This window comes from Epinephelus moara, chromosome 24 (assembly GCF_006386435.1).
Source record: "Epinephelus moara isolate mb chromosome 24, YSFRI_EMoa_1.0, whole genome shotgun sequence".
Lineage (NCBI taxonomy): Eukaryota > Metazoa > Chordata > Actinopteri > Perciformes > Serranidae > Epinephelus > Epinephelus moara.
The window spans coordinates 14,682,940-14,698,071 of record NC_065529.1 but is presented as its reverse complement, the minus strand read 5'-3'; the positions used below and the strand labels follow the sequence as shown (position 1 = coordinate 14,698,071).

At 39.7% G+C, this 15,132-nt stretch overlaps 1 protein-coding gene across 1 annotated transcript in view; it reads right to left on the bottom strand.

Annotated features, from left to right (window-relative positions):
* Positions 1-321: 321 nt before the first annotated feature.
* The window catches only part of scn8ab (sodium channel, voltage gated, type VIII, alpha subunit b), a 70,943-nt gene continuing 56,132 nt past the window's right edge, over positions 322-15,132 (bottom strand). Inside the window, exons 22-28 of the mRNA XM_050038378.1 lie at positions 14,092-14,214; positions 9,912-10,196; positions 9,756-9,809; positions 9,532-9,669; positions 7,872-7,976; positions 7,487-7,757; positions 322-6,007 (exon numbers count right to left, since the gene is read on the bottom strand). Of these exons, the coding sequence (XP_049894335.1) occupies positions 4,842-6,007; positions 7,487-7,757; positions 7,872-7,976; positions 9,532-9,669; positions 9,756-9,809; positions 9,912-10,196; positions 14,092-14,214 (2,142 nt within the window). The 3' untranslated portion in view covers positions 322-4,841. The remainder of the gene's footprint in view (positions 6,008-7,486; positions 7,758-7,871; positions 7,977-9,531; positions 9,670-9,755; positions 9,810-9,911; positions 10,197-14,091; positions 14,215-15,132) is intronic.

The following is a 15,132-nucleotide window of genomic DNA, read 5'->3' as shown; positions in this document are numbered from 1 at the left end:
TATTATGCCTGTCGTTGTTTTGCCACTTTTTGTAGTTATTTTGTGTCTCTGCAGTTCATTTGCATCTCTTTGTGGCCATTTTGTGTCTTTCTGTTTGGTATGTGTTTATCTTAATGACATTTTGCAGTTGAAGGCCAGAGGAGCCCCTGACACTTTGGGCCCCTGGTCCTGTGCCCAGTAGGCCTTTTCAGTAATCCATTACAAGCAGTTTTAGTGATTATTAGCAAAATAAAAGAAAACAAACTCCTCCTTTAGAGTGTCAATTTGTACCATATTGCTTAAAAATCTTACACACTGATATTCTGACAGTTGTCACATTCAATGAGATGGTTGACGAGCAACAAAGACATCAACATGGAACATATTCTGCAAGACAGAGTGACAGTGATTAATGTTATATCCAAAAACGACACCAGCCAGAGGTGTAACTGGAAGGCTGCTTTATTGTTTGGAAATAGATTCGTGCTCAAATGAAGATATTCTTTCACTGATTCTCATTTAATCGTCCCATGTGGTTGTGCAACACACGTCCTCTCTCTGACTGTATTAGTGGCAAGAGATAATGACAGTCAAAAGATTTTTTTTCTTTTTTTCAGTAAGCCTATTTTCAGGAAAGAAAAGAAATTTATCTCAGTCATGCTACAAAAGAATGGCCTCATATAGCGATCGGTAAACCAACATTTTGGAAATGAACAGAAGTGTAAAACAGAAGGCAAGCTGTTCCCTTACTAGCCCAAGAGCCGGTAAACAGAACACACAGAGAGAGCACTTGTACTACATGACTCTACAAGATGTTAGTCCAGACAGTCTAATCTAGGTGGTGAGTTTTCAGTTTACAAGTTAATTTTGAACTCAATACATCGTTTCTATCGTGCTCCGTTTTGATTCACTCCCATGGGTTTTGAGATCCTCATTGCTGATTTTATTGACAGACTAAATAGGAAGCTAAAAAGGCACGTGCCGTTAAGAGATATTGCACCATAAACAAACACACAGACAGTTAAGACAACTAACCCTTAAATCATTAGATATATCATATTGAAAGTGACAGCAAAATTAAAGATCAACTCCAAACTGCAGCAGTGTGTTAAGGGGAGACATGGAGGAGGGTTAGAGCTGAAACGAGCAAAAAATTGTCACACAAAGTGAGCTGTGGCTCATACTGGGGCACACTGGTTCACCAGTGGTTGCCTGCAAAAGGCTATGAGTGTGTGTGTGCGTGTGTGTGTAAGTATGTGTGGCTCCATCTGTATAATCTTTGTGTGTACAATATAGGAAACTAGGGGCAAGACATCTTCACACATGTACAAAGGGGTATGCTGGTAGTGCAATCCTCTCACCAAGGCAGGCTCCACAATTCTCAGCAAGCAGCCAGTACAACACCATGCATTGTACGCTGGTACCCAGTATGCAGAAGTCCTGGGCAGGCCAGAGTTTTGGTTATTCTCTGAACATACCACACAAAGAAAGAAGCATGAACAGTTACACTCTGTGGTTCTGGTATCACCTCAATGCAAGGAGTGGACAGGAGAGTATATATACTATATATATATATATATATATAGTAGAATATATATATAATATATATGTAATATAGCTCTGTATACTGTATGTATGTACTGATTTATACAGTTTTAAATACAATTTCTGCTTTTTAATATAGATTCTTTTAGCTTACTCTCCTCTTTTTTGTGAAAAGTGACTCAAAAAAATCTACTCCATCTAACAAAATGTGTCACAGCCTAACGAGTGTGACGAGGGGTGTCAGCTGGAAGCCATTCTATTTATGGTTATTAATATTTAGTGTTAGATTAATAGCTGTAGTTTTTTAAGTAATCCTGTATTTACAAAAAACTACACATGCCGTTAAAATAAAATAATATATTACATTATTTATAGTTTCTTAAAAAGTCCATTCTTCACTTTTGCAGTTTGTGCCGTATAGAACATAGCCTGAACTGTATTTGTTTTATTATTTTTTTCCCCCGAATGGATGTATGTGTGTCTATTTTTTTTTTCTTTTTCTGTTTTTTCTTTTTTTAGGTTTCTTTCTGTAATACGCAACTGTATACCCATGGTGATCTTGGAGAAAATGGACGGCGGTAGCTTTTATGCTTATCATTCAGAGTTTTATTTGGTTCAAGGTAACACCCACACTGATTTTGGAGATCTCATGCAGCAACTGGACCATAGAACTTGAGAACGGATGAGGGAGTTATTCATAAACAGGAAGTGACATCACTGCACAACAGGAAGTGCAAAAGCCGTGGTGTGGTGCTTAGGCTCACAGTACCATTAGAATGCATCCGGTGCTCTGTTGGTTATTTGGTATTTGTTATGCAATAGAGCAGTATGAGGAAAAAATGGCAAATGAGAGGCTCAGAGCACTTGTTGTTGTTAAATACTGAAATCTGGGGCCTATCCACTGAGCATGCCACTCCTGCTTCGGAAGGAATTCAGTGTGCTGCTCAAACCAACATATCCCAATTCACTCTCATGACATCTCCTCACAGTGTTTCCTATATCTGTGATTGCTATCGAGGGGGTGGGGGAGGGGGTGAACAATATTATTTTGTTTAATCGAAATTAATTGAAACCAGACTACAGTCCATAATGACTTAACCACAAATGTAATCTGCTATCAATATAAACGCCGCCATTACAAGCGAGCGAAATGTTGCTGTTTCACTGAGATGCTTCTAGCCCTATAATTCTACGCGTCATAAGCAGGAAGCGCCAAACTGGCCCCTGACCGGGTGGCTGCCGGTTTAAGGCAGCCAGCCGAGATCATTGTCCGTCAACATGGCATAAAACACAAAAAGAGTAAAACATGATTTCATAAATACTCCCATCACATTCACTTGCATTTTGTTGCAGAGCTCATAATAGTACATCTATAATATCTCCTGAGAAAAAGGGATGGATTTTTCAAGCATTGCATACATTTCTAGGGTCTCTCTGTCGAAGAATGACAGCGAAAAAACTGAATGGGCAGGGCATACTTCACCCAATCCCACTCCATGGACAAAGGGCAACAAGGGATAACAAGGCAGATCTCTTTGGCTTCTCCACACACAATGTTCTCATCACCCATTCATTGTTTTCTGTTTCTCATTAAAATAGGATACAACCAACGCCCGACATGTTCTAGCACAAGACCCTCGACATCATCTTTGATGTGGCTTATAAAAGTGTGTAAAATAAGACTCATTACCCACCAACACATGATAATTACATCAGGGATTAAAAAAAGACATGTAAATAAGCTACATGACATCAAATTATATAAACTGAACAGTAAAACTCTTCTCAGCCCTTCCACAAAGGTCTAACCATCCACAGAGAAACATCACAAATAGATAGGAGTTTGCCATACCTGTGAAATCCCCACAAACCAACTGTAGGACTCCCAAAATGCCCGCTCACACAAAACTAAAGGCAGATGGTAATGAACATTACATAGGTGCATACAAATTATAAATATAAGCATTTTAAGTTTCAAAGTGTTTGCGCCCTTGAAAACATTGCAGACCAAATTAACAAACATTTCAGTCCCATGAAACACACACCATCCTTTTCCACATCTTACACACTCAAAATCTCCAGAGCAGCAAATAATTGTTTGGATTTCACCCACTGATCCACTGCGGTGGTATAACTCACCAACACATTCAATTCTTCTGTCTATAGAGGCAACAATTTAAACATTTGAGATGTGTCGAGTGATGAGATTAAAAATTCGGATCCATTTTAGATTATCAACCCCAATATCACTTATCTTTGTTAAACAAATGACTCTGAACTCTGAGCTTTCAAATTTTTAGACAATGTCTCAATCTTACAGTCGAGCCACTGTTGTGGTCTGAGTATTAGTGTCTTGTGGACTATGATAATTCATGCAAGATTTCTGATCAAAACATGCCATCATGCAAGTCATTTCTATGCATTGAACAAGCACAATTATTTATGTATTTGTTTGGAAATCTTTCTGAGTAAATGTAAGCCCTTGGCCCGAGTTGACCCCATAATAAACAGACCCTTAACCAATTGGTGTGAAAGCCCATGTAAAAAAAGCATTTTCGATGTGGGTATAACAAAGATAAAATGAGTACAAGAGTTAAGTGACATGGGCAAAATGTTGAATATTGTTCTTTTTTTTGTCTGTTTGCATTTTTGCTGCTCAAATGAACAATTTCTAGCTTTAATAAAACAGAAAAGTACTTCCAACGCTCTGTCATTTATGTCTTTCACTCACCAGTCATCCTTCTGTTTGCTCTCGTGTCATTTTGCTCCTCTAATACATTTCAGTACTAAATGACACAGAAGCACTCATTGGCTGCTTTAAGAGGACAATTCTTCAGCATCAAGCAGCATCCTTGATTTTCCTTCACAACACTGTCTTCCATAGGAATCCATTACTTGTGTCCAGGCGCTGGATTCCTTAAGTGTTTTTTTTTTTTTTTCATTCTACCTCTTGGTGTAGAGTTTCTTGTCTTATCTGTAGACCAGATCTGCCTTTCAGCAGACACAGACATTCCCTTGTCTGCTTTTTCATTCCCTTTTGTTAAGATCAGTAGTCTAGATACAACAATGTCACACAGTATGCTGATTATGTTTGGTTTGACTGAAGTTCGAGAGTCTCCAAGCTGTAACAGACCAAGCTGCTTCCCTCTGCATCAATATAAGAATGAAGTCTGTAAACAAAATTATTGAGTATTATTTTTTTCTGACTTGCAAATGAAATAATCTGTACATCTGTGTGGGTGAGTTTCCTCTCGCTTTGCTTGAAGTTACATTATTATAATTTTTATTGTTATTACTGTGATTATTATTCCAACGCTCTAACATTTAGATTCCCTGATGTCTTTTTGGTTTCTTCCTTTCTCTTTTCTCCCTCCCTTGCCCTCATTGTTGTCATCCTGTTTCTCCTTGTCAGGTTTGGTTACACTGTCATAAGAGGGCAGGGAGGCAGTTGAGGGGGTGCCCTCCTTCTTTTCTTGTTCTGGATTGCTCCCGCCATTCTCCACTTTGTTATTGGCTGGCTTGCGCTTACAGACGAAACCCCGCCTAGCCAGGTAAGAACGGTAGGCCCTTTGAATGATTCTGGCCGACACATCCTCCTGCTTGCGCCTCAGAGTGGTGGTGATTGGCTCGTAAGAGACCTTGGAGGGATTGGCCGCCACAAAACGCTCCTCCATTTGTTGCCTCAACATGTCCAACTCGCCACTGTCTCCCAGCACACGCTTAGTGAAGGCAAACAGGATGTCCAGGCAGTGGATACGGTCACCACTCACCATAGGCATGTCCATGGCGATCAGTTCAATGGTGTTTGGCTTGGGGACTCGTAGTGGGTGTTCAAGTGCATCAGCAAAGTCAGAAAGCTTGGCATAGGTGATGAACTGGGATGCATCAGGGTCAAACTTCTCCCAAATCTCATAAAAGGTCTCAAAGTCATCCTCACTGAGTGGGTCGGCACTCTCCTCTGTGGCCACACTGAAGTTCTCCAGGATAATGGCGATGTACATGTTGACCACAATAAGGAAAGAAATGATGATGTACATAACAAAGAAGAAGATGCCCACAGAAGGGTTGCCACAGTCTCCTGTGGCAGGAGTGCCAGCATTCTCCAATAGGGGATCGCAGTCTGGAGGGTAGTTAAGAATGGGCAGTAGCAGGCCGTCCCAGCCAGCTGACGTGGTGATCATAAACAGGATGATCATGCTGTTGCCGAAGGTCTCAAAGTTGTACATGTCATCGATTCCAGCCCCGTGTTTCACATAGCCAAAGTTGGACATGCCAAAGATGGAGAAAATGAACATAACCAGGAAAAGTAGTAGGCCAATGTTGAACAAGGCAGGAAGTGACATCATCAGGGCAAACAGCAGAGTTCTGATTCCTTTGGCCCCCTTGATGAGACGCAGGATCCTGCCAATACGAGCCAGACGAATCACCCTGAAGAGTGTTGGTGACACAAAGTACTTCTCAATCAGGTCCGCCAGAAACATTCCTGAAGTTGAAAGGGAGGAAAAGGAGACACAATGTACATTTGGTTAAAATTTGGGGAATTTTGTTCTAGTGACTGCTTTACTCAAAGGGACAGTTCACCCCCAAATCAAAAATCCATATTTTTCCTCTTACCTGTAGTGCTGTTTATCAGTCTAGATTGTTTTGGTGTGAGTTGCCAAGTGTTGGAGATATCAGCCGTAGAGATGTCTACCTTCTCTCTAATATAATGGAACTAAATGGCACTCAGTTTGTGGTACTTGAAGCGCCAAAAAAATATATTTGAAAAATTCAAAAGCAACATCTCTTTCCAAAAATCATGACCCGGTTACTCAAGGTAATCCACAGACCTTGCTGTGAGAAGTTTTATGTAGGAATTATTTTCTCTTTCCACTGAACTACACATCTACTGCTAGCTTTTCTAGCACTACTAAGCTAGCTAACGCCACAGCTCAGCCAAAGAGGATGTCATTAATGTTTACCTCTTGCGCTGTCACAAGCACGAGCCTCTAGTCCATGAGTAGATGCACACTTCCTTTTTGCTCAGTGACAAAACAGTTCCTACATGAAACTGCTCACAACAAAGTCTGTGGATTATCTTGAGTAACCAGATCATGATTTCTGGAAAGAGACATTGCTGTTGAGTTTTCAAATGCATTTTTTGGCGATGTGAGCACCACAAGCCAAGTGCCATCTAGTTCCATTATATTCGAGAGAAGGCAAATATCTCAATGGCCAACATCTGCAACACTCAACAACTCACACCAACCAATCTAGATTGATAAATGGCGCTACAGGTAAGAGGAGAAATATGTATTTTTGATTTTGGGGTGACTGTTCCTTTAACATAATGTATTTATACAGTATTATCATGCCTATAAGCAAGAACAGCGCTTTCATGGTTTTGTGCAAATTGTGGAAGAAATCAATAGAACCAAAGACACACTGTTAACAGTTTACATGGGGGAGAGTGTCTCTATATAAATTAGTTGCAATAAATCTGTTCACAGTGAAGTCTGTAGATTATCCAGACTAATGGAGGACATTTTACATTGGCTCATTTTATTTATTGGCTTTTTAGTTTTACAGTTTGTTTTCTTGGTCTTTGAACATGGTTAATGATTTATCTTTTTATTTAAAGATATATTTTGTTAAGACATTTTGACTTGTCTGATAACTTTACAGCCTTTTGTCTGTTTTGGAGATATCTCAAAACCAAAATGAATTGCATGGCTTCATACCACTTGAGGAAAGTGACAAAATACCTTAAAAGTATCAAAGTATTATTTGACAGACAAATGGTCCACAGGACATGATTGGCCCCCGGCCGGACTTCTGACATGCCTGACTTAAAGCATCTGTGTGTGTGTGTGTGTGTGCCGTGCCTCTACAACCCATTTATATGGGCAATATCTGAGCTATTTCCAATCAAACAGCTTCACACCTCTTTTACCATTCATAAACAACCCCTTTGAATACTTGCCCACAATTGAAAGGATGACCACAACCACATCAAAGATGTTCCAGCCGTTGGTGAAGTAGTAGTGACGCAGCGCAAAGAGCTTCAATAAAAACTCGCCAGTGAAGACCACAATGAAGATGAAGTTGACCCAGTAAAGCACAAGCTCTGTGTCCTCTGTTTGATCGTCTGTCTCTACCATCATGGTGACCATGTTGAGGCAGATGAGGATCATGATGGAGATGTCGAACACCTGCTGCGTCACAAAGTCAAACACCATGCCCTGAATGTTGTTCTAGGGAGAAAAGAAAGAAATGGAATGAGGGATATTTAGAGTCATTTTCTTACTCTTTAGAGGTTTCCGAATACAAACCTGCTTGGCGGTAAAGATGAAGAGTGCAATATTTACCGTAGGCCTAGGGATTGGTTTTTGTGGCTTCTTTGACCCTAGTTTCTTCATGGCATTGTAGTATTTCTTTTGCTCTTCTGTCATGAAGATATCCTGACCTCCAAAGTAAAGGGGCAAAAACAATTTGGTTACAATATGCAAGGATTAAGACCTTTTATTCTGTATGAATCCAAATACACTTTCACATTTCATTTAACTGTGATAAGTGGAATACAAACAGTGTTTCTTGTATTTGTTTACAATGTTAGGATTCTGAGCTTAAAGTAATAATTTGACTTTTTGGGGGAATACGCTTACACGCTTTCGTGCTCGAATGTCTGTACAGTAAATGCGACACTATCACCAGCAGCCAGGTAGCTTAACTTAGCACAAAGATAAGAAACAGGGAAATAGCCCAGCTCCTTCACTAACTCCCTTAAAACTCATTAAAGGAGTACTTAAGTCCCACAATAACAATTTGTAAATCAATTACTCATTCTGTGGTATGTAGCAGATAAAGGTTAATCGGGAGTACCAAGAACCGCTCACCAGCTGGACCAATGTTCTCATTTTACAGCTAAACAGTACACTAAAATAGGCAAGGCAGTAACAGAATCTTGATTGCCGTTACAAGCAGAAGGAAAAGTTGAAGGGACAGGATTTTTTTTTCACAGACTTTCTGTCTCATGTACTTCTTTCAAACATATTGACAGTTTTGAGCAAATATGACAGAGGTTATTTTCAGAAAAGTTACTGACTGTATCTTTAAATTCTTTAAGAAAACTTTGCTTTTCTCACATGAACTCAAAAACAGAGACAAATCTTGATAAAGTGAAGTTAAAGGCAGGTGCATTTAACAACAGCAGCAGCTATATCAAAACTAGGGCTGTACCTGACTCAGAATTATGTCAGTCAAATCCAATTTGGCTGTTCAATACAAATATACAACAATTCGTTCCTTTTTTTCTAATACAGTTGGGTTTGGCAGGACGTTCAGGGTGACAGCGACATGTAATACAGTAAGCAAGTCGCCCTTGAAGCTAATGTGTACTAACTATGCTAATGATGGATTGGAAATGTGCAACAACATTTTTTGCTGACACTAGATATCATACAAAAGCCAGAGAGTGCATCATAGGAAGCTGCTTTGAAAAGTAACGCGCCCTAGTGTTAGTGTTTTAAACAGAAAGGTTTTAGCGAAAATGCATGTGTTTGGGAAGTACTGAGCATACGCATGGATACTGCACGAATTGTGTGAGAGTTTGTAAACAAATGTATGTTATAGTGTTGCTTTTGTTAAACGTGAACCCCTATTACTTCAATTCATTGAGAATTTTCTCTGTTTATAGATTCTTTGTTGTGGAGGCATGTGAGAAAATAAAAGGTTTCTTCATGAGTGCAACCTAACATAGGGTGAGTAATTGACATACAAATGATCACTTTGGGGGTTTAGTATTCTTTTATTTAACATTTTCCCTCTCTTCCAGTTGTTATGTTAAGCTCAGCTACCTGGTTGCTGGCAGTGGCTTCCTACTTAATGAACAGAAATGATAACAGTATTGGATCTTGTCATCTGGCTAATATCTAGAAATCGATTAAGCATTTTTTCCAAAACGATCTCTTCAAATAATCTACAAAGCAGCTTATTCTCAAAAGGTGAAAGTGAGGAAATCAATCTTATCTTTTTCTTTTGTTGGTTGAAGTTATCAATGATGACACCAATGAAGAGGTTTAAGGTGAAGAACGAGCCGAAGATAATGAAGATGACAAAGTAGATGTACATGTACAAGTTGTCCTCATAGACAGGCTGGTCCTCCACCTGTAACATGGCAAAAGAGAAAATTCGTACAAAACTGCACTACTAAACAACCTGAAAGTCCAACTTTAAAACTGCACAAAGCGTACCCTTCTAGAATCTATTGCTGCATACATAATGTCCATCCAGCCCTTGAATGTTGCCTGTAAAGTGGGCAGACACATTGTGAGGAAACAGGTTAAATACCTGATATCACAGGAGAGAATCAAATGTCAGTGTCAAAAGTGTCACGAAAGGTTTCTCACCACTTGCAAGAGTGCCAGGTATCCTGCACCCACATTATCAAAATTGATCTTGACGTTTTTCCATCTGACTTCACTCACGTTTGCATTAATGAGTGCAAAACACTCCGTTTTGTTGTTGACTATGTCGGGGAGGAAGTTCTCCTCAGCTGTTTCATTGAAACAGTAGTAATACTTTCCAGCAAACAGGTTGACACCCATGATGCTGAAGATGAGCCAGAAGATGAGACACACCAGCAGCACATTCATGATGGAGGGAATGGCACCCACCAAGGCGTTCACCACAACCTGAAGAGAACAGCAAGAAAACAGAGATGCTTTAACTTAGCTATCACACACCAACTGCATGTTCACACATACACATCAACACACAAATACAAAGAAATGCACTTTCTTTCCCTCCATTACAGGCTTTAGGTGTGTAATCTGATTTCTTGGCACAAGACGAAGCCATCACAATAAAATTCTAGGGGTGTAACAATACTGTCAGTTCATGGTTTGGCATGACACAGTTCAGAGTCATGGTTTGATGTGCTCATTATGATATTTGTAAAAACAAAAACAAAATGTGACTGTCCAAATGCTTACGGGGCCCCAGATTCAAACGTCCAAAAACACATAATTGAAACCACAAAATATCTCCATACTGCTCGTCCGTAGTGATCCAAGTGTCCTGAAGCCCCGACATAAAAAGCGGTGCCCATGTCTCACCATTTCGCACAAGCGCGCACACGTGAGCGTGGCGCACAGGGAGGCAGTTAGAGCTACAGGCTACAATGAGGCTAAAAACAAACAACTTTTTATGTCGGGGCTTCAGGACACTTGGATCACTACGGACGAGCAGTATGGAGATGCTTTGTGGTTTCAATTATGTGTTTTTGGACGTTTGAATCTGGGGCGCCGTAAGCCTCCATTAGGTGGAGTTGTGTTGCTACCCCCTCTCCCCTTGGATCTCCGCAAGTGATGTGAGGACTCTAAAACGTCACCTGAGCCTCCCTCGGCATATGGGTGAGTAGATAATGGCTGAATATTCATTTTTGGGTTGCACTATACCTTTAAGACTAGTAATGTAGATTGGCCAATAAAAGATGTGAAATTTGAAATTCATTTATTAAACATCCAAGCTTTAAACCATAAACAATTAACATTAACATAGAAAATAATAAAAAAAACTTTCTGTTGCTGCTGTTATGTAGGTAGGATGCAGTCCAGTTCATCGTCTATCCGGTCACAAGCTAACACACCAGCGGCAGCTACCATCTGATACAGAGATGTTAAACAGTCCCAACAAACTTGTACCAACACTGGAATGGCTCGATTCTGTTGTTAAGCCCATTAATAACCATTAGCTAACTGTGTGTGTGTATGCGCACACGTGCGTGCGTGCATGCGTGCGTGCGCGCGTGCAAACACTCATCCACTTTCCCTAGGGCAGGCCTCATACTCCCGCTGCAGTAGTTACATGATAAACAGACAGAGAGCGACTGCAGGGCAAGGAGATGCTGAGCAAAGTACGCTGCACACAGCTCTACAATGAAATAAGATGTTACCCATTTTAAATAGTAAAGAAAATATAAAAGTCATGGTCACATGTAGGAGGTTGGGTGGCTATTACTCTATACTTTGAACGAATACTAACGTCCGAACGAATGCTCATGCCCAGATGATTACTAATGGGTTTTAAGACAGAGTCAAGCTGTTTCACTATTGGTGAGAGCTTGTTGGAACAGTTAAGCAGCTCTGTGTCAGATGTCAGCTTGTCCCCGATGGGCAGACTGTGAACAGACCGGTAGGAGAGCATCTCCGTAAACAATCCTTCAGTGCTGCGTCTAACCTGTGTAACGGCAGCAACAGAAAGTTTGCTGATTTTTTTCAAATCGCACTTCAGCGTTGTTGGCCAGGTTACATTACTATTCTTAAGTTACTTTTTTTGCAAATACTCTATAATAATTTTATGCAAGTACTTGAATAGGAAAATTGGTTAAACTGCTCATCCCTACTCCCAATAAGTTGGTCTTAAAACATTTTTTTCATTGTCATTTTGGTGCTAAATTTGTCAAATAATAAAATCGACTAAATATGAATACGTTTTTTTTTAACAACCAAATTTTCAGCTATTTAAAATAAAACTGGAAAATTAAAAAACAGTTTAGTTAACATTGTGCTGATGCAGACGGAGAGCACATGTCCCTTTTGGTTTTCATTTTAAACTGATTACATTACAATCCATTTCAGCTCCACATCTATATAATCCCATTTTTGTATCGCAATGTATTGTGCCACCAGATATTGTTACATCCCTTGAAAATGCAATTATTCTTTACCTACATATCCAAATATTGTACCAAGGATTGTATGGATGTACTGAATAATTGTACACGATCATGTCAACAACTAACTGTAGCAGACAATGACTCTCATACTGAGTTAGATCTGCAAGGCTAATGTGACTAATAATGCACTTTAACATTGAACATAGGGCTGGGCTATATCCTGATATATCGATATTGTGATATGAGACTAAATACCATCCCAAATTTTGTATACTGTAATATTTTAAGTGTTGTTTTTTTCCCCTTAGAGGCTGCATTACAGTAACGTAATTTTCTGAACTTACCAGATTTTGTTATTATTTTATTCTAGCTGTTCTATTATTTGCCTTTACCCACTCAGTCATTTTATCCAGTATTTATCAAAAATCTTATTGTGTAAATATTTTGTGAAAGCATCAATAGTCAACCCTACAATACTGCGATATCACAATATCGATATAGATTTATTTGTTCAAAAATATGGTGATATTTGATTTTCTCTATATCCCCCAGCCCTAACTAAATGTAAAGAAAACACATATTGCCAAATATTCCCAAACAGTGTCTGTGTCTAACTGCTCCAGGGTCACAAATATTGCCAATTAAGCATAAAAATGTGATTTGTATAAATTATTCTGCACTAAACCAGAGTGTGCATATTGGAGGAGATAAAGCTAAGGTAGGAGGACACCTTAAGAATGTGCATTTCCAAACACAGAGGTGCCATGGTAACAGAAAGCCAAATAAACCAAAAACTTTACAGGCAAACATCAAACATCAAAAGTATCTAGGTTTCATTTCAGAGTTCTGCCTAAAAATATAGAGACAAAGCATCCACATGATCAGTTCTTAAAACTACTGCAAAATGGAGATCATGAAAATCATGGTGATGACATTCACTGAGGAGTGGTGAGCGAGGATGGCGAGGGGAGGGGGGATATGCAACCAGAAGTTTGTTGATCTTCCAGTGTGACAATGCCAAAGCCAAACTGTGATAAGATCAGATAACAGGACACTTGAGGCAGAGCAACAGTCAACGGATGCTGAGCTTAGACACTGGCAAGATTTCTTTCTTTTTTTTTTTCCGCCAAGCAACAACCAGATGCTGATCCAAGCCATCACACGTTAAAATAAAGATCAGAGGAACCCAATTACCACTGTAGAAAGACAATATGTCTTTCTTTTCAGTTCAGAGCCCACCAGGGGTCACGTGGTTACAAAATGATTGATGTGGAAACTGTACATACAGTCAAGGCTCAATCAAGTGTGTGCACACAAAGATTAATTGACCATCTGCACAACTTTCTATATCAATTTGTTTGTCTATAACACGACAACTGGAGGGCTCTGTAGCTCAGAAACACTTTAATTGGCTTGTTTGCTTGGATTGCATGACTTCAGTTTACACTAACCCAGTGCTGTGATTCAGTTGAACAGCTTCTGTGTGATGGTTCATACCAACCTCTAGTTGTTCTCTCAGCCGGCACTGATCACTTCAGAGCTCAGGAATAATTATAACGTGTTGCATCATTCAGGTCAAAATCCCTGCCATTGTTATGTGTTTCATAAGGCACAAGAGAGATTTTTTAGGTCTTTTGTTGTTATTTTAATGACTGCAAATTGCCTTAACATAGCACTTAATTTATAATATATGAAATGAAATATGATAAATCAAATCAGATGTATTATGACCATCTGAGATGATCTGCATCCATGCAAAAAAGCTTCTCACTGATAAAAGCTTTTACCTACAAAAATTTCCCTTTAGCGACATTTTTAAATTTTTTCTAAATTGCCATCTCTAGCATGCGTTGATGCTTTTATTTAATCGGCATGCAGAAGGACCAGCTGTCTGGTATCTTAGGTCTTACCCTCATCCCTTCAAAACGTGACAGGGCCCTGAGGGGTCTCAAGGCCCTCAGTGTCCTGAGTGATTTAATCGGGCCTAGATCGGAGTAGCCCAACGCATTAGCTATAAGGCTGACTATAGACACCTACACAGATAGGGACAGAAGGAGAGGGAAAGACAGAGGCAAAGGAAGAGAGGACCCACATAGTTAGAGGGGATATATAGAGAAGGATGGGCCCTTAATATACTGAAAGGATGGCTGAATGGTTATATACAGATATATATAAGTACATATATAGTTTCCATATGTGTAAGTATATGTATCTATATAACATAAGGTCAAACAGGGGTTATTACAATAGACAAAGGTCAATAAATACATGACCCAAGTTCTCTTTTTTCCTTTTTTATGTGTTTGTTTGCTTATGTTTGGTTTAGTTTGGCAAGCCAGTCTAGCGTGATAACCAGCTTAACAGCACAGTAAGCACACCTGGAAAGAAACTTGTGGTTGACACAGTGAGAGGGAGAGAAGATAAAGAGTCAAACAAAGGGAAAAAATTAGAGGAGAGATGTATTCACAAACACTAAATCAATGTGACACAATAATATACACACAGTACACAGTACAGAACAGTACAGTTTCCACACCAGAGAGCATCTTACTTAAAGAGGGGGAGAGAAAACGCAGAAGGTTGAGGACAACTTTCAGGGTTAGAAGAGAGAGGATAACCTGTGAAAGTACGAGTCCCAACACAGCACACAAACCTTACCCTGGACCCTCAAACACCGACCCCCTCAGTCCCTCTCGACAGCTGCACAATGTCTCTCTTAACTTAAAGAGAGACACAGTTAGAGGCACCTGCTGTGAGAGAGAGGACAGGTCAATATTAGGGTAGGGATTTGCATGGAAAGTCAGGAGAAGTTATCTGCACAACACACGAGCCAATTCAGAACATACTGAGATTTCTGCATATGTGAGGTTTTCTATTAGAGAATCAGTCAGGGGTTTGACAAGCATTGGATCCCACCACATGACCTGGAAAACTTGACTCATTTCTCTCTC